At 46.7% G+C, this 18,893-nt stretch overlaps 1 protein-coding gene across 1 annotated transcript; it reads left to right on the forward strand.

Annotated features, from left to right (window-relative positions):
- The first annotated feature begins 137 nt into the window (after positions 1 to 137).
- IQCG (IQ motif containing G) lies at positions 138 to 16,823 on the forward strand. Its single transcript, XM_032225822.1, has 10 exons — positions 138 to 241; positions 2,984 to 3,137; positions 6,725 to 6,972; positions 7,574 to 7,702; positions 8,800 to 8,881; positions 11,469 to 11,630; positions 12,900 to 12,974; positions 14,625 to 14,756; positions 16,015 to 16,116; positions 16,628 to 16,823. Exons 1-10 carry the CDS (start codon positions 207 to 209, stop codon positions 16,763 to 16,765), a joined length of 1,257 nt encoding a protein of 418 aa, XP_032081713.1. The 5' UTR covers positions 138 to 206; the 3' UTR covers positions 16,766 to 16,823.
- Positions 16,824 to 18,893: the final 2,070 nt, after the last annotated feature.

Raw genomic sequence — 18,893 nt, forward strand, 5'->3', positions numbered from 1 at the left:
ATCGCGTTTGCCTGACAGGAGTCGCTCAGCGTCGTTTTGTTTTTCGGGCGTTTGTTTTTTAAGCCATTCCCCCCCCTGCTCTCTCACAGTCAGGGATGTCTTTTTAAGACCTCGGAGGTTTTAAAAAGTCCGTCGTAAAAAATTACAGGAATTTGTTTAGACGCCCTAATCTCGGTGAAGGCCCCTTCGGACGCTTTCTGGTAACCATGGCGACCCATTCTTTCATGCGGAAGGAGTCTGGGTGAGCTCCCCCAAATTACGCGCCGTTTCGGGGTTCCCCCCCAGTGGTTCTCGCTAGGTCCGGAAAGGTCTTTGGCCCAGGCTGTACGTGCCAGCCGCTCGCTGGCCTCCTCTAGGCGGGAAAGGGTCCCATTGGGTTGGTGGTGGGATGGGAGGCCACCAGGCGATCCCAGGCTAGCCAGGAAAAAAAAACACCCATTATTTTTGTGATTTATCAGCCCCTTCAGTCAGGGCTAATCCTAAGCATCATGCAGAAATAAAGGCTGGTGCAACACATACCTTTTGAACCAAGGATCAGCATTTGGGCTGGTCTGAAAAAGCTAGCCCAGCTTGTTTTTGGATGCAAGACCACCAGGAGATCCTAGGGCTGCAGGAGACCCTGGGAACTTTTAACAAAAAACAGGCTTTCCTGCTTGGCCTTGGAAAAGACGGCATTTGGTGCCGCAAGAAGCCAGCATTTGCTGTAGGACTCCCCGCTCCCCGTGGCACGCCCTCTTTCATTGCAAATTTTTTGTTATGATTTTGATGTATTCTTATTGTTGTCTTTTTCATTGTTTATTCTGTGTTTCTATTCTTTTACATCTCTTTTGTTTACCCTATTTTCATTTCTTCCTTTTCGTCGTGGTAAGCCATCTGGAGTAAACCCCGCGGCAAGATAGGTGGCAAATACATTAAATTTAAAAAATTCAATTATAAAATAAATATTGGTAAAATAAAATAAATATTCCAGGAACTTTTAAAGCCATAGAAAATAGAATAGAATAGGAATAAAGCAAAGGAATTGAAAAGAAATAAGAACAGAAACGAATAGAATAGAATTAAGAATAGAAATAAGAATAGAATAGAATAGGAATAAAGCAAAGGAATTGAATAGAAGAGAAATAAGAAGAATAGAATTAAGAATAAGAATAGAAGAATAGAGTAGAATAGAATAGGAATAAAGCAAAAGAATTGGATAGAAAAGAAATAAGAATAGAAACGAACAGAATAGAATTAAGAATAGAAATAAGAATAGAATAGGAATAAAGCAAAGGAATTGAATAGAAAAGAAATAAGAAGAATAGAATTAAGAATAAGAATAGAAAAATAGAGTAGAATAGAATAGGAATAAAGCAAAGGAATTGAATAGAAAAGAAATAATAGAAATGAATAGAATAGAATTAAGAATAGAAATAATAAAAGAATAGAATAGGAATAAAGCAAAGGAACTGAATAGAAAAGAAATAAGAATAGAAACAAACAGAATAGAATTAAGAATAGAAATAAGAATAGAATAGAAGAAAGAGTAGAATAGGAATAAAGCAAAGGAATTGAATAGAAAAGAAATAAGAAGAATAGAATTAAGAATAAGAATAGAAGAATAGAGTAGAATAGGAATAAAGCAAAGGAATTGAATAGAAAAGAAATAAGAAGAATAGAATTAAGAATAAGAATAGAAGAATAGAGTAGAATAGGAATAAAGCAAAGGAATTGAATAGAAAAGAAATAATAGAAATGAATAGAATAGAATTAAGAATCGAAATAATAGAAGAATAGAATAGAATAAGAATAAAGCAAAGGAATTGAAGAGAAAAGAAATAATAGAAACAAATAGAATAGAATTAAGAATAGAAATAAGAATAGAATAGAAGAATAGAGTAGAATAGAATAGGAATAAAGCAAAGGAATTGAATAGAAAAGAAATAAGAATAGAAATGAATAGAATAGAATTACGAATAGAAAGAAGGAATAGAATGGAATGGAATAGAATAGAATAGAGAATAAAGAAGGAATAGAATAGAATAGAAGGAATGGAATGGAATACAATACAATACAATACGACGAAACATTCATAATTTCTGATGGTTGGTCTGATCATTTCCTATATGGCCACGAGACAGCTGAGCCTAGAATATCAGGCCCTCCCTAGCAATTCAGGTTCCACCACAAAACCGTGTTCGACTAAAGGGCGCTCGACGAAACCGCATAGCTGATGTCATCACAGCGCGACAACAGTGCGGAGAAAAAAGCACGCTGTAAACGCTAAACCTAAAATTAACCCCTAAACCTAAACCTAACCCCCCTAAACCTAACCCTTAACCTAACCCTAAACCTAACCCTAACCCTTAACCTAACCCTAACCCTAACCCTAAACCTAACCCTAAACCTAACCCTAACCCTAAACCTAATTCTAACCCTAACCCTTAATCTAACCCTAAACCTAACCCTTAACCTAATCCTAACCCTAACCCTAATCCTAAACCTAACCCTTAACCTAACCCTTAACCTAACCCTTAACCTAACCCTTAACCTAACCCTAAACCTAACCCTAACCCTTAACCTAACCCTTAACCTAACCCTAAACCTAACCCTAACCCTTAACCTAACCCTTAACCTAACCCTAAACCTAACCCTAACCCTAAAGCTAACCCTAAACCTAACCCTTACCTTAAGTTGAATCGGCTTGCTTTCAAAGCGCTATTTAAAGTGCCCTTCTTTCTCCGCGCTCGCTGTTGTCACCCTGTTGATGACATCAGCGACGCGGTTTCGTCGAGCGCGCTTTAGTCGAGCGCGGTTTTGTCGTGCCATGAGCAATTCACAGAGTACATCTAACAGTTAGGAAGAAACTTTCTTCAGTCTGGCAAGGTTCTCTCTATAGGCAGAACGACATTAAAGAACAACTCGGAAGCAACTCCACAGGACACTCCTGGTTCTGTGGGCCAGTCAGCTCTCTTAAGCTGGGTCTGTTCTTTCTTTGGGCCAGGGATTCATGGAGCTGGATCAAACACACGACCCCCAAGCTCCCCCCTCTGGATGCCATTCGGCTTTCCGCTGTCCTGGAAGACTGCACTGACCAGCTGACCATCCTGGGCTGCATCATGCCTGTCTCCTACGAGGGAAGGAAAGACGTGGAGAATGTAAGTGCATTGCCAGGTTGCGAACGTGCGACTGATGGATGTTTGCAAGAAAGCAGGAAATCATCCTGGATGAAGGAATTGATCTGGAAGGCCTAATTCAGGGCTCTGGAGCCGCATGTGGCTCTTTCATCCCTCTGCTGTGCTGCGGCTCCCTGCTGCTCAAAATACGTGTCACAACCGCCAATGCGTGACACCCGCCGGCACGTGATTTATGGAGTTTCTCGACCCATTTCTTTTTCAGGGTTCAAAAGGTTTTTGTTGCATGCAGAAAGAAAAATGTGTTTTCTCTGTAGCAGTTCATTGATTTCATCAATGCAACACAGTAGAGTCGTGATGATGAATTTGTGGCATGCGTGCCACAGGTGGCATGTGGAGCCATATTTGCTGGCACGCGAGCCGTCAGATCTGGGGCGCATGCGTGTGCCAGCCAGCTGTTGCTCAGCCCTCCAGAGGGCTGGGGGAGGCCATTTTCACCCTCCCCAGGCTTCAGGAAAACCCCGGAAGCTGGGGAGGGCGGAAAACAGGTCCAACAGACCAACTGGAAGTTCGTAAATGATCCGCTTCCGGAGGGCATCCAGGGGACCGGGGGGGGGGCTGTTTTCACCCTCCCCACCCTTCAGGAAAGCCTCTGGAGCATGGGGAGGGCAAAAACTCCCCCCCCGGGGGTGGGTGATGCGCGCATGCGCAGGTGGGCAGGGTGCATTCCATTGTGGGTGTGGGCACACGTGGGTGCAATATTGGCACGTCTTTACAAAAAAACACGCCATCACTGCACTATAATTTTTTTTATAGCAATAGCAATAGCAGTTAGACTTATATACCGCTTCCTAGGGCTTCCAGCCCTCTCTAAGCGGTTTACAGAGTCAGCATATCGCCCCCAACAGCAATCCGGGTCCTCATTTCACCCACCTCGGAAGGATGGAAGGCTGAGTCAACCCTGAGCCGGTGAGATTTGAACAGCCGAACTGCAGAACTGCAGTCAGCTGAAGTAGCCTGCAGTGCTGCATTTAACCACTGCGCCACCTCTGCTCTTTTATATGTAGCATAAAGGTAAAAACCGATTATCTGCAGTGTTATCTTCATTTTCAATGTCTGAAGGATTTTGTGGCTCCCGGCGTTTTCTTTTCTGTGGGAAACGGATCCAAATGGCTCTTTGGGTGTTCAAGGTTGCCGAATCTAGTTAGCAGTAGGCACCTGTTTTGGGGAAAGAGACACCATTATTTATATCCACCTTGTGGGCCAGGGGTTGTGGGCCAGCAGGCCAGGGAAGGAGGGCTGGGGAGGTGGATCAGAAGACCCTGTGATCAACAGGATTTCCTTCTCACCGATCTATCCAACCATCTGCCCCGTTTCACTTTTGGCTCCTGTGGTTAGAACCGCAGGACCAATTCTAATTGTCCCCCTGGTTGAAAATAAAGCTAATTCTCCACTTCCAGCCATTTATTTAGTGATTTATTTAGTAACTAACTTTTTTTTCCAGGATTCTGGTCTTTCCTATCAGGTCAAGTCCAGAAGGTGGAGCTGGAGGACAATTTTTCAACATCTGGAGTTTCTTTTTTCTTCCTTTTGTTTTATTTATTTCCTCAAGCATGAATTACTTAACGTGATTACGAATATATGAAATGAATATGAATACAAGGGAATATTAGGCACGCTGGTGCACTTATACACGCCCCTTAGGGACCCCTTAGGAATGGGGGTGTTTTTTCCAGTGTTTCTATCCAATGCCGATATTTCTCAGCTTTGGCAATTTTTTAAAAAAGGGTTTATTTATACATTTTCTCTTTGCATACATAAGTGCTTTGTGAACAGCGTATTATTGTCTGGATCATTTTGCGTACATAATAGTACTTTTACAGCTCCTAATTTCCTGACAGTGAGAACAATGAATCAGTGGAACAGAAGTTGCCTCCAGAAGTTGTGAATGCCCCAACACTGGAAGTCTTTAAGAAGATGTTGGAGAGCCATTTGTCTGAAACGGTATAGGGTTTCCTGCCTAGGCAGGGGGTTGGACTAGAAGACCTCCAAGGTCCCTTCCAACTCTGCTATTGTATTGCATTGTATTGAATATTATAGTTTGGAATAGATTGTATTATTGGTCTAAGACAAGGCGACAAGAGCAGAACACACTGTAAATAATGTGATAGAAGGATAGATAATTGTTCTGACCCCCCTCCTCCGTCCAGGAATGAAAGCCGAAACCAACGTAAATGAGAATGTTTCTTTTAATCAGTCCAGACTCTCGTTGGCTGCAAGCCACATAATCAAGGAGATAAGCACTCTGGCAGCAAGTCCACAACACTTGGCAGCAATGCAAACAAACTCTGGCAGCAATCCAGCCTGCCAAGTTTGTTTCTCGTTAGTCCTTAACGTTGACTTCTGCAGAAGGGCGTGGCACAAGCAGTCTCTTTTATAATCAGGAGAGGATTTTAATGAGCATCAGCTGAGCGTAATCACCTCTTGCAATTACGCCGTTGTTCTTGACGCCGAGTAGCCCTTCGACGGCGTGCATCCCGGAACAACTCACAGGTGTTTTCTGGATCACTCACTCTTGTCTCTTCCCCACTGATCCAAGGCTCAGACGCCACCTGGGTGGCCAACCAGTCGCTCCTCGCCCTGCTCGGAGTCGGAACCCTGTCCAGGGTCCTCCACCTCCTCCAGGGCCGACTCATAAGACCCCTCGCTGTTGGAGTCTGGCGGCAGCTCCAACGTCTCCTGCCGGGCCACAACAGATAATATACTAAGCAGACTGACAGTTAACCGATGGTATTATGTGTGTTAGATGGGTTAAAGGAAGGCACATAAAGGATCCAGTAACAACAGCTCTTTATTGCAAGTCAGGTAAACATCTGGCTGAAGAAGGGTTGGGCAGCATCCCCTTTTAAAGGCATCTGTCAGGCCTCTTGACCAATGGGGTTAAACCTCTGTTACCGCCGGAACAGAGGACCTTGGTGGAAACCTCTGTTGGGGGAGAGGGGGGGAATATCTAACAATGTGTATATACTGTGAATGTATCAGTGGTGGGTTTCAAAAAAATTTGGAACCTACTCTGTGGGTGTGGCCTCCTTTGTGGGAGTGGCTTGCCGGCCATGTGTTTTCTTTCTTTCTTTCTTTCTTTCTTTCTTTCTTTCTTTCTTTCTTTCTTTCTTTCTTTCTTTCTTTCTTTCTCTCTCTCTTTCCTTCCTTTCGTCTCTGTCCCTTTTTTCTTTTTTTCTTTCATCTCTCACTCTTTTTCTTTCTTTTTTCTTTCTTTCTTTCTTTCTTTCTTCCTTTTTTTCTTTTTCTCTCTCTCTCTGTGTCAGTCTGTGTGTGTGGGGTGTGTGTGTGTGTGTGTGAGAGTGGTGGGTTTCAAAACCTCTTCTGTAGGTATGGCCTGCTTTCCGGTTCCACTGGTGGAACCTCTTCTAACCAGTTCTGTAGATTTGATGAACCGGTTCTACCGAATAGGTGCGAACTGGTAGGAACCCACCTCTGGAATGTATGTACGCTGCACTATTTTAAATGCAAAAACAATAAATATATATAGATTAAAAGCTGTCAAGGATGAGCAGCCCTGCTCTGATCTCTTCCTTTGCCTCCTCCTTCAGCTTGACGAACAAGGAATGCAGGAGATCCTCTCCAGCCAGCAGGAGCTGAGTTCCAAATACAGGAACCTGATGGACAAGAGAGCCGAGAGCCTAGCCAAAGTCCCGGCCGAGTTCGGCAAAGCGGCAGAGATTCGGTGGCAGTTGCTGGACACCAGCTCCGACCTCAAGCGCTCCAACCACCTCTTCACCATGGCTACCAAGCAAAGCGCCTTGTCCATGGACGTCCTCAAGAAGGTCCAGGCGAACAGGTGGGATTCAGGGGGCCTTGGAGGTCTTCTAGTCCAGCCCCCACCAGCTCAAGCAGGGGCCCCTATACCAGGGGTGTCAAAACTCGATTTCAACGAGGGGCGCATGGGGGTTGTGTTTGAGCTCGAGGGTGAGGAGGGTTATCCTTGAATTTTCCCAGAGCCGCTTGTCCGGAATGAAATGGGAATCATTGGGTCTCCTGCTTGAGCAGGGAGTTGGACTAGAAGACCTCCAAGGTCCCTTTCCGACTGTTACTTTCATGCTGGATGATGGTTCTGGGAGATTCCCAAATGGAACAGCTGGCTTGGACAGAAGAGCGTCTCTACTGGATCAGGCCAGCGGCCCATATTCCTGTTTCCTCCTCTGGCCAGATGTTCCCAAGAAAGCTTGGCCATTTGATGCTGGTTTGTCTGCATCCTAGAAACCTCGGGATATTTAATTGTGGGTTCATAGGTCTCCCTCATGAATGTTACCTAGGTGGGCCATGAAATGTCTGCGAGAGACCCCCTCATCTCAAAGAGCACCAAGGACCCATATTCCTGAGCCCCCCTTTTTCCTCTTGGCCTCTGAGCTGACCCCCCGTTTCCCGTCTCCCCATGGCAGGCAATACTCCAACGATGTGCTCGAAAGCACCATGGATGAGATGCTGATGCTGAGGACCTTCCGGACCCTACAGTTGGCCGTGACTCTGGAGAAGGACAAGAAGACCAACCTCCAGAACCTGGTCATCAGGTCCTTCCTTCCCTCCTGCTGGGCTCCCGTGGCTTTTCCCCCAGGGGTCTCGCCCGGAGACGTGGCCTGCCACTTGTTCGAGTTGGGGAGGGCAGATCAAAACAGGGAGGGGTGTTTGTGTGTGTGTGTGTGAGTGAGAGAGAGAGAGAGAGAGAGAGAAGGAAAGAAGGAAGGAAAGAAACAGAAAGAGAAAAAAGGAGAGCGAGAAAGAGAAAGGGGGAGTGAGGAGAGGGAGGGAGAGAGAAAGAGGGAGAGGGGGCAAGAGAGAGAGGGAGGGAGAAAGAGAGAAGGATAGAAAGAAAGGAAAGGGAGGGAGAAGGAAAGAAAGATAAAGATAAGAGAGAAAAAGAGAAAGAGAAAGGAAGAAGGGTCGAGAGAGGGAGGGAGAAAGCAAAGGAAAGAAAGACAAGGGAAGAGGGAAAAGAGAGAAAGGGAGAGGGACAGAGAAGAGAGGGAGAGGGGGCAAGAGAGAGAGGGAGAGGGAGGGAGGGAGAGAAAGAGAAGGAAAGAAAGCGGGAGAGGGAGAGAGAGAGAAGGAAACAAAGAGAGAAAGAAATAAGGGAAGAGGGCAAAAAAGAGAGAAAGAGAAAGAGAGAGGAGGTGAGAGGGAAGGAGAGAGCGAAAGAGAGAGAAGGAAAGAAAGGAAGGAAAGTCAAGGGAAGAGGGAGAAAGAGAGAAAGGGGGAGAGGGTGGGCAAGAGAGAGAGAGGGAGAAAAAGAGAGAAGGAAAGAGAGAAAGAGACAAGGGAAGAGGGAAAAAGAAAGAAAGAGAAAGGAAGGGCGAGGGAGGGCAGCAGAGAGAGAGATGCCTTGCAAAAACAACCAGTTGTTTCTCCCACATTCTGTGTTCTTGGGAAAGTTGTACATCAGGGCTGTCCAATCCTGACAACTTTTAAACGCTTATGGACGTCAACTCCCAGAATTCCCTGGCCGGTTATTATTATTATTATTTCCCCCCCAATGCTATCAGTCCCTTCGATCACTTGGTCATACGTCGAGGACTACCTGCCCCTTGCTAGCCAAAAGGTTTCGTAAACGACCTTTGTTCTCAACCCTGCCCCCTCCTTCTCTCTCCCCCCCCCCCCACACAATTTACAGGGAAGAGATGGGAAGGAAGAAGATCAAGAGCCTCCAGAAACAGCTGGGCGAAATCAAGAAGGAAAAGGATTACGAGCTGCAGGTCAGCCTGAAAAAAAACGGGATCATCTCCCAGGCCCCGAACGAGGTCCCCGTTCGATGACGTCAAAGGGCTCGGCCTGTGTGTGGGGGGGTATCGGAATGGTCTAATCCAGGGGTCTCCAACCTTGGCCCCTTTACGACTGGCGGACTTCAACTCCCAGAATTCCCCAGCCAGCGGCATCTATTTTTTCTTCTCTTAACCTCCTAAAGTGGAGGGAACGCAGAGGAAGGGATGACAAGAGAGTAAGCTATGCTGGCTGGGGGAATTCTGAGAGTTGAAGTCCACCAGTGGTAAAGGGGCCAAGGTTGGAGACCCCCTGCTCTAAATCGCCTGGGTGGGAAGTAAGGACATAAGCTGGATAGGACCCTGGCCCATCCCTTCCACCGGTGCCCAGCTCACCAAGGTGGGCCGCTGGTTCTGACCCACCTCCCCAAACACCAAAAACCCTCTGAAGTTAATGATTCCTTTATTAAGAGCACCGGCAGCCCATTCCTGGTTCAGGTTGTCTTCCACATTTAATAAGACCAAAGAGGGAAGACCAAGAGGGACGCCCACCATTTCTCTTCCAACAAGAGAGAATCTTTGTAGCTGTGGGGTCCTTGTAGATTACGGGGCATGGTAGATTTTCTCGCAGACGTTTCCTGATCCATGTGAGCAACAGCATCAGTGCTAGAAGGGGAGTGGGGATGGCAGAATGGAGAAAGGGAAGAGGAGGAGGAGGAGGACTGTGGGGTCCTGGGTGGTCTTGCAGACATTTCATTACCCAACTGGGTGACATCATCCATGCTAGAAGGGAGTGGGTTTTGCGACAGGAAAGGAGGAGGAGAAGAAAGAGGACTGTGGGGTCCTTGGTGCTCTCTTAGCTTGGGGTTTTTCTCACAGACATTTCATTACCCAGATGGGTAGCATCATCAGCACTAGAAGAGGGTGGGGTTGGCTCTCTATTTATATACAGTCTTTTCTAGAATAGAACAGAATAAATATTGGAATGAAGAATTGAAGAGGTATAGTATAGTATAGTATAGAATATAATAGAATAAATATTGGAATGAAGACTAGGGATAGGGATAGAATAGAATAAATATTGGAATGAAGAGTTGAATGGGAATAGTATAGTATAGAATGTAATAGAATAAATATTGGAATGAAGTCTAGGGATAGGGATAGAATAGAATAAATATTGGAATGAAGAGTTGAATGGGAATAGTATAGTATAGAATATAATAGAATAAATATTGGAATGAAGAATAGGGATAGAATAGAATAAATATTGGAATGGAGGATAGGGATAGAGATAGGGATAGAGATATAGATAGAGATAGAATAGAATAGAATAGATACTGGAATGAAGAATTGGGATAGGGATAGAATAGAATAAATATTGGAATGAAGAGTTGAATGGGAATAGTATAGTATAGAATATAATAGAATAAATATTGGAATGAAGAATAGGGATAGGGATAGAATAGAATAAATATTGGAATGGAGGATAGGGATAGAGATAGGGATAGAGATATAGATAGAGATAGAATAGAATAGAATAGATACTGGAATGAAGAATTGGGATAGGGATAGAATAGAATAAATATTGGAATGAAGAGTTGAATGGGAATAGTATAGTATAGAATATAATATAATAAATACTGGAATGAAGAATAGGGATAGGGATAGAATAGAATAAATATTGGAATGGAGGATAGGGATAGGGATAGAGATATAGATAGAATAGAATAGATACTGGAATGAAGAATAGGGATAGGGATAGAATATAATAGAATAAATATTGGAATGAAGAATTGAATAGGAATAGGATAGGACAGAATAGAATAAATATTGGAATGAACAATAGGGATAGGGATAGAATATAATATAATAGAATAAATATTGGAATGAAGGATAGGGATAGAGATATAGATAGAATAGAATAGATACTGGAATGAAGAATAGGGATAAAATAGAATATAATAAATATTGGAATGAAGAATTGAATAGGAATAGGATAGAATAGAATAGAATAAATATTGGAATGAAGAATTGGGATAGGAATAGAATAGATTTCTTTATTGGCCAAATGTGATTGGACACAGAAGGAATTTGTGGAGAAGGAATGAGGTGACCCAGTCTAGGAATGAAATCCCTGCAAGAAACCCACCAGGCTCACAGAGCGAAAAGGAGACAGTCCTTTCCCTCCTGCTCCTCCTCCCCTTCTTCCCCTTCCCCACCACGCAAACCCCACTCCCTTCTGGCTCTGATGATGTTACCTAGTCAGGTCGTGAAACGTCTGCAAGGCAACCATCAGGCACTGAGAGCATCAAAGATCCCATGGAACGGAGTCCAGTCTGGATGGCCACCTCCAGGGACTCCACCCATCGAGCAGGAGGCTCACCAACCTGCGGACCACTAATAGAACTTTAAAAAAAAAAGATAGAGAGCATTTAGTGCAATATAAAAATGCCCATAGTTTTTCAGCAGACCACCCACATTTTCTCGCAGACCACCGGTTGGTGACAGCTGGTCTCGCAGATCTAAACTTCCTTCCTTTTTATGCTTACCCCCCCCCTTCCAAATCACCCTGGTTCTTCCACAGAACCGGAACGAGATGATTGCCTACCTGAAAGACCAGCTTCAGGAGATGAAAGCCAAAACGGACATGGAGAACCGCTACGTCAAGAAGGACACGGATCTCCAGGTGGCCCAAGCCCAGAAGAAGTGCTTTGGCACCGAGAACGATCTGCAGAACGAAATCGAGGTAGGTTTCCCTTGTGGGGAGGGGGGGAGAGGGAGGCACCCAAGCGCCCAGATTTTGGTGATATTGAATATAAATTCACAAGATTTCTTGTGTACATGTATAAATCTGAACTGTGTTGTTCCTCCGTGTCATATACAGTATGTGGGTGGATGCATCATTTTGTATTTATTTGTTTATTTATTTTGTCAGGTTGATGTGTAGGGTATATTGGAGGTGGTAACCCTTTGAGAGCTGGATGCAATGGAATTTCATTTTAATGTATGCTGATTGGTGTACATTCGAAGTGACATGAGTCTGTTTATTTATCTATCATCTCTTTCTCTTTCTGTGTGTATGTATGTATCTATCTATATACTTCTATCATCTACATCATCTATCTACTTGTCTATCCATCCATCCATCTATCCGTTTGTCTATCTGTCTATCTATCCATCTGTCCATCCATCCATCATCTACCTCCCTATCATCTATCTACTTATCTATCTGTCTATCTGTCTGTCTGCCTGTCTATCTATCTATGTATCTATCTATCTATCTTTCATCTATCTATCTATCTTTCTTTCTTTTTCTTTCTTTCATCTATCTTTCTATCTATCTATCTATCTATCTATCTATCTATCTATCTATCTATCTATCTATCATCTATATCATCTATCTACTTATCTATCCATCCAACCATCCATCCATCATCTATCTATCCATCCATCTATCCATTTGTCTGTCTATTCATCTGTCTGTCTGTCCATCTATCTACCCATCTGTCCATCCATCCATCGTCTATCTACCTACCTATCATCTATCTACTTATCTATCATCTATCTACTTATCTATCTGTCAATCTATCATCTATATCATCTATCTACTTATCTATCATCTATCTACTTATCTATCATCTATCTACTTATCTATCATCTATCTACTTATCTATCTGTCAATCTATCATCTATATCATCTATCTACTTATCTATCATATCTACTTATCCATCCACCCATCCATCCATCATCTATCTATCCATCCATCTATATCTATTTGTCTATCTATCTATCTATCTGTCTGTCCATCTATCTACCCATCTGTCCATCCATCCATCGTCTACCTACCTACCTACCTACCTATCATCTATCTACTTACCTATCTATCCATTTGTCTGTCTATCCATCTGTCCATCCGTCCATCCACTTGTCCATCCCTCCCTTCAAGGGTAGCAGCCCCACGCAGAGCGGATTATAGTTTGATGCCCAGATTTCTCTTTTCCTCCCCGAGTTCAGAAGCTGCGGAATGAAATGGACCGAGAGATCCGGATCCACTTGGACATCGAGGCTTTCCTTAAACAGCAGCAAACGGTCGGTGGCCCCCTCCCCTCTCTCAAACCCTTTTTCTTTGGCACCTGCACCTTCTCCCTTTCCCCTGTACAGGTAGTCCTCATCTTACGACCACAACGGAGCCGCACATTTATGTCATTCAGTGAGAAATTCGTGAAGTGCGTTTTGCCCCATTTTACGGCTTTTCTTGCCTCGGTTGTTCAATGAATCACTGCGGTTGTTAAAATGACTAACCTGGTCGTTAAGTGAATCTGCTTTCCCCTGTTGACCGTGTCAGGTCGCAAAAGGGGATCGATCACGTGACCCTGTGACTCTGCAACCATCATAAATACGAGTTGGTTGCCGAGTATCCGAGTTTTAACTATGGGGGGAATGTTTGCTACCGTCGTAAGTGTGAAAAAGGATCACAAGTCGCTTTTTTTCACTGCTGCTGCTGTAACTTGGAACAGTCACTAAATGAACGGTTGTAAGTCGAGGACTACCTGCAGTGGAAAACGTGGTGTCGATAGGTTAGGAATTTGGAGCGTGGGAGGTGGGAAGACGTAAGATCTGCAGCCGTGATGGCTAACCTTTTTTGTCATTGTGAGCAAAAATGGGGTGTGGGGAGCACACTGCGCACACCCCTCCCCCTCGTGCCCTGTTTTGGGCCTACTAGCCCCCCCCCCCTCCCGCAGCCTGCTCGGAGCTCCCTCCCGCACATGCGCATCTCCCGCATGCATGGCCGAGACCCAGAAAACAGCGGGCTGGTGGGAGGCCCGCCTGCGTGCGCGGTACGTCTGAGCTGGGCGATGGCTCGCGTGCCTGCAGAGAGGCTCTGCATGCCAGCAGTGGCACGGAGGGGCATCGGTTTGCCATCATGGATTATGTGTGTGTGTGTGTCTGTGTGTGTGTGTGTCTGTGTGTGTGTAATTGAAAAAGCAGCTTTTGGGAAGGAAGTTGATAGGGACACTCAAGGGACGTACCCCATGGCCTTTCCAAAACAGGTGGGCTTTAATTCCCACAATCCCTTGGGACTACCACTCCCAGTCCCCTGGGACTACCACTCCCGATCCCCTGGGAGTACCACTCCCGATCCCCTGGGACTACCACTCCCGATCCCCTGGGACTACCACTCCCGATCCCCTGGGACTACCACTCCCGATCCCCTGGAACTACCACTCCCGATCCCCTGGGACTACCACTCCCGGTCCCCTGGGACTACCACTCCCGGTCCCCTGGGACTACCACTCCCGATCCCCTGGGACTACCACTCCCGATCCCCTGGAACTATCACTCCCGATCCCCTGGGACTACCACTCCCGGTCCCCTGGGACTACCACTCCCGGTCCCCTGGGACTACCACTCCCGGTCCCCTGGGACTACCACTCCCGATCCCCTGGGACTACCACTCCCGGTCCCCTGGGACTACCACTCCCGGTCCCCTGGGAGTACCACTCCCGGTCCCCTGGGACTACCACTCCCGGTCCCCTGGGACTACCACTCCCGATCCCCTGGGACTACCACTCCCGATCCCCTGGAACTACCACTCCCGGTCCCCTGGGACTACCACTCCCGGTCCCCTGGGACTACCACTCCCAGAATTCCACGTGCACGGCTGGCAGGGGAATTCTGGGAGTGGTAGTCCACCTGTCTTTAAAACGTGCTAAGCGCCCGCATGCCCTTCCCACACAGAGCATAGAAGAGAAGCTGGAATACTGGATGGAGAAGTACGAAAAGGAAACCGAGGCCAAGCAGCAGGCCCTCAACAACCTGAAGTCCTCGAGAGCGGCCGACCAGGCCGCCCTGCAGGAACTGGCAAAGCAGGTAGGTAGGGGCGCATCAGCCGTTCCCATCTGCAACCCCCCCCCCCCCCCCGTTTAAAGGCGGGCGACGAAGAACATCTGCTGGGGGGCAGAGTAGCTGGACTGGCACCTGCAAACGTCTTGGCAGAGGAGAAGGGCCAAATGGGCTCAGGAACATCTGCAGGGTGGAGAGATGGCCTGATCTGTTTCTTACGGGCGTGGCACATCCGTGATTGGTGCAGCGGTTGGCTTAGAAACCAAGAGGATGCGAGTTCTGATGCCACCTTAGACACCACCGCTGGTTGGGTGACTTGGGCTGATCATCAGGAGACAGAGAGTTCTAGTCCCGCCTTACGACATGAAAGCTGGCTGGGTGACTTTGGGGCAATCACCAGGAGACGGTGAGTTCTAGTTCTACCTTAGGGATTAAAGCCAGCTGGGTGACTTTGGACCAATCACCAGGAGACTGTGAGTTCTAGTTCTACCTTAGGGATTAAAGCCAGCTGGGTGACTTTGGACCAATCACCAGGAGACTGTGAGTTCTAGTTCTACCTTAGGGATTAAAGCCAGCTGGGTGACTTTGGACCAATCACCAGGAGACTGTGAGTTCTAGCTCTACCTTAGGGATTAAAGCCAGCTGGGTGACCTTGGAACAATCACCAGGAAACTGTGAGTTCTAGTTCTACCTTAGGGATTAAAGCCAGCTGGGTGACTTTGGACCAATCACCAGGAGACTGTGAGTTCTAGTTCTACCTTAGGGATTAAAGCCAGCTGGGTGACCTTGGACCAATCACCAGGAGACTGTGAGTTCTAGTTCTACTTTAGGGATTAAAGCCAGCTGGGTGACTTTGGACCAATCACCAGGAGACTGTGAGTTCTAGTTCTACTTTAGGGATTAAAGCCAGCTGGGTGACTTTGGACCAATCACCAGGAGACTGTGAGTTCTAGTTCTACCTTAGGGATTAAAGCCAGCTGGGTGACTTTGGACCAATCACCAGGAGACTGTGAGTTCTAGTTCTACTTTAGGGATTAAAGCCAGCTGGGTGACCTTGGACCAATCACCAGGAGACTGTGAGTTCTAGTTCCACCTTAGGCATGGAAGCTAGCTACTATAGGTATCTTTGAGAAACCGACAGTCCCCCCCCCTCCACGCTAGCCCCCCCCCTAGAGACATAGGAGCAAAGGACTATGAAGAGAAGACGAGTGAATTCAGATAAAGCAGCTCAAGATCCCGGAAGGGGAGAGACTCCAAAGCCCATCTCTCCACTTGCTTCCTACAGTGCCTGGCGTGCGAGCAAGCGATCATAGAGGACCGGAAGGAGAAAGAGAACGCGAGGAAGAAGGTCGAGCAAGACGCCCTGGAGATGAAGAGTATCTTGAAGGTAAGAGGCGGCTTCGGTCTTGAAGGGCTGCAACAAGGGTGGGGAACCATGGGCCTTTGAGGACTTGTGGACTTCCCTGGCCCACAACTACCAAACCGACCACTTAATGGGCTTCCTACCATCCTGGGGAGAGCCAGGTCTTTCAAAAGACTGTCAAAGCGAGGGCCAATTTATCTCAGCAAGGATGATGTTCCATAGGGTTGGAGCCGCCACCAAGAAGGCCCTTCTCCTAGGTCCCACCAAATGGACCTCCAGAAGAGAAGAGAACCCATAGCATCCCCTGCCTCCCTTCTCTGGTGGGTTGGGTAGATGAAAGTGGAAGAGATGGAGCTTCAAATAACCTGTCCTAACGTGGGCACCAAGCTTGGAGCTGAGGCCAGGGTGCTGCGGATACCAACCAGGCCGAGAGCTGGACTTTCGCCCCGGCGTTGGTTGAAGGAGCCCAGTGTGCCAGCAGGCTGGTTCTGGTGGCCGGGAGGGGATTTTTCCAACGCCCGCTTTATTCTTTCAGCTGCAGGCCTGGTGGAGAGGGATGATGGTGCGCCGATTCCTCGGCCCTTACAAAAACCTGAAGAAGATGCTGGAGGAAGAGCCCGTCGCCAAAGACAAAGGGAAGAAGGGAAAACTGGGGCCAAAGAAGAAGAAGTGACGGAAGAGCTTATACTGCCCTCCTCACTTCAAATCTGTGCCCCTCGGAAAAGGAAGCGGCTTTGTGTTTATTTCTTCAGCGGATTCAAAATAATTAGAAATGTTCGCTCTCTGAGCACTTGTGTCTCTCATTTGGGGAGGACCGATCCTCGGGTATCAAAAGCAGGGGTCTTTTTCATATATTTTTTTAAATGAGAGAGAAAAGGGAAGCAGCTGATGTCCAAGGGGAGTGCCCAGACTTTAAACTGGTGATTCTAAGGTGCAAATATTGGGGGGGGGGGGATTTGATGAATAATATTTATATTATTCATCAAAGAGTTTAATGAAATTGTTGTGGCCCACCAGCATATTCGTACAGTGAGGAGTTTGGGGAGGAAGATGGGCCAGTCCTGGAGTCTGGGGGAGGCTCTGATGAGGGCTCTGGGTCGGAGGTAGAGAGGGGGCCAGGGCCGTCTGACAGTTATCAGCTGCCTTCGGAGTCAGACATCAGTGGGGCAGAAGAACAGCTGGAGCCTGTTCCCAGTGTGCGCATGCGCAGAGCTGCCAGGAGAAGGGAAGAGCTAAAGGACAGGGGTCGACTTGGGAGGAAGGCCACAGGGGGACAGTGAATGGCCCCTCCCAGAGGACCTAAAAGAGGATCGAAAGGGGAGTGGAGTTTGCAGGAGACCATTAGTTCGCTTAATTGGTTCGTGACTCTCCGAGGCTCCTTGCCAAGTTCTGCAGATCTCGGCCTGGCAGCTCTCCAAGCCAGATAAGGTCTGTGACTGTAAATCCTCCCTTGAAAGACTTTGCTGGAGGTGAAGGAGGAGAATTCACAGTCAATTAATAAAAGGGTTTTTTATTGGGATCAGGAGTTTGCTTCATGCTCTCGGGGAGCCTCGGTGAGAACAGAAATTGCAATGAGAAACACATACATGTGAACCTTGATGCTCTCAGATTTTTCACAATTTTGGAAATGCCGATAGAAAAACATTACCAAACATTATGTGGTCCTCTACATATGATCAAATTAAGCCCAGAATTTCTGTTGCTAAGTGAGATAGTTGCATGAATTTCGTCCTGTTTTATGCTCTTTCTTGTCAGTTTTTAAGTGAATCACTGTAGCTGTCGAGTTAGAAACACAGTCGTTAAATGAATCTGGCTTCCCCACTAATTTTGCTCATCGGAAGGTTGAAAAAGTTGATCATGTGACCTTGGGACATGGCAACCGTCATCAATAGGAGTCGGGTGCCCAGAGACCAACTTTTGACCACGTGACCACAGAGATGCTGCAGCGATCATGTGAAAAATCATCATAAGTCACTTTTTTCAGTGTGCTGTAAGTTTGAACAGTCACTGTAAAGGAACTGTTATACGTCAGAAAACTACCTGTATTTAATGTCCATCAAAAGACTGTCTTCCATTAAAGAGCAGAAAGGGCAGTCCTAGTATTTATAAAATTGGAATTGGAAGGAATTTGGAAGCTTCTCCAGTATAGGAGCTGTACGACACCTCTAGCAAATAACCAGGGGCTCTCTTTGACCACCATAAAATGAAAAATTAACCCCCAGATCACTTGCCTTCATCCATAGTAGCGGTCACCAACTGGTGGTCCATGAGAAAATTTCAGTGGTCCGCAGAAAAATTATTTGCCTTTTTTACATTGCACTAAATCAGGGGTCCTCAAACTATGGCCCCTGGGATGGATATGTGCAATGAACGCTTGTGTTGCTGCAGAGAGTCTCCCCCCTTCGGGGTCTTTTTGGGTGGGTTGGAGGGGGGCAGAAATTCCCACTTGGGGTCTGCTTCAGCATCCTGCTAAGGGGCTTTGGGCGAAGGCTGGAGGGAAGAACCGCCGGTGGCGAAGAGCCGGAGGGCCTCGTTCTAGTGGGACGGCATCATGGCCTGGAACTGGCTGACCATCTCAGCCCGCTGAGCCTCCAGGCGCCGGCACCTGGCCTTGCACTCCCGCAGGTCTTCCCTCTGCTTGGGAAGCCCATGCTCCTAGTCCTCAGTGAGGTGCTTCCGCTGAGCCTCCTTCTCGGTCAGATCCAATTTGAACTGAGCTGTTTTGCCAACTCTTTCTCCCGGTGGCTGCTCCGTTCCAACAACTGCTTCCTGTTAGGGCCCTAAGGATCCCGGGCGGGAAG

This window comes from Thamnophis elegans, chromosome 10 (assembly GCF_009769535.1).
Source record: "Thamnophis elegans isolate rThaEle1 chromosome 10, rThaEle1.pri, whole genome shotgun sequence".
Classification (NCBI taxonomy): domain Eukaryota; kingdom Metazoa; phylum Chordata; class Lepidosauria; order Squamata; family Colubridae; genus Thamnophis; species Thamnophis elegans.

Bases quoted from the DNA above. Each gene is read 5' to 3' on its own strand.
- IQCG (XM_032225822.1), top strand. From the start codon at position 207: ATGGCGACCCATTCTTTCATGCGGAAGGAGTCTGG. The intron at 8,882-11,468 runs GTCAGCCTGAAA...GTTCTTCCACAG, and splicing joins AAAAGGATTACGAGCTGCAG to AACCGGAACGAGATGATTGC. The intron at 16,117-16,627 runs GTAAGAGGCGGC...TTATTCTTTCAG, and splicing joins AGATGAAGAGTATCTTGAAG to CTGCAGGCCTGGTGGAGAGG.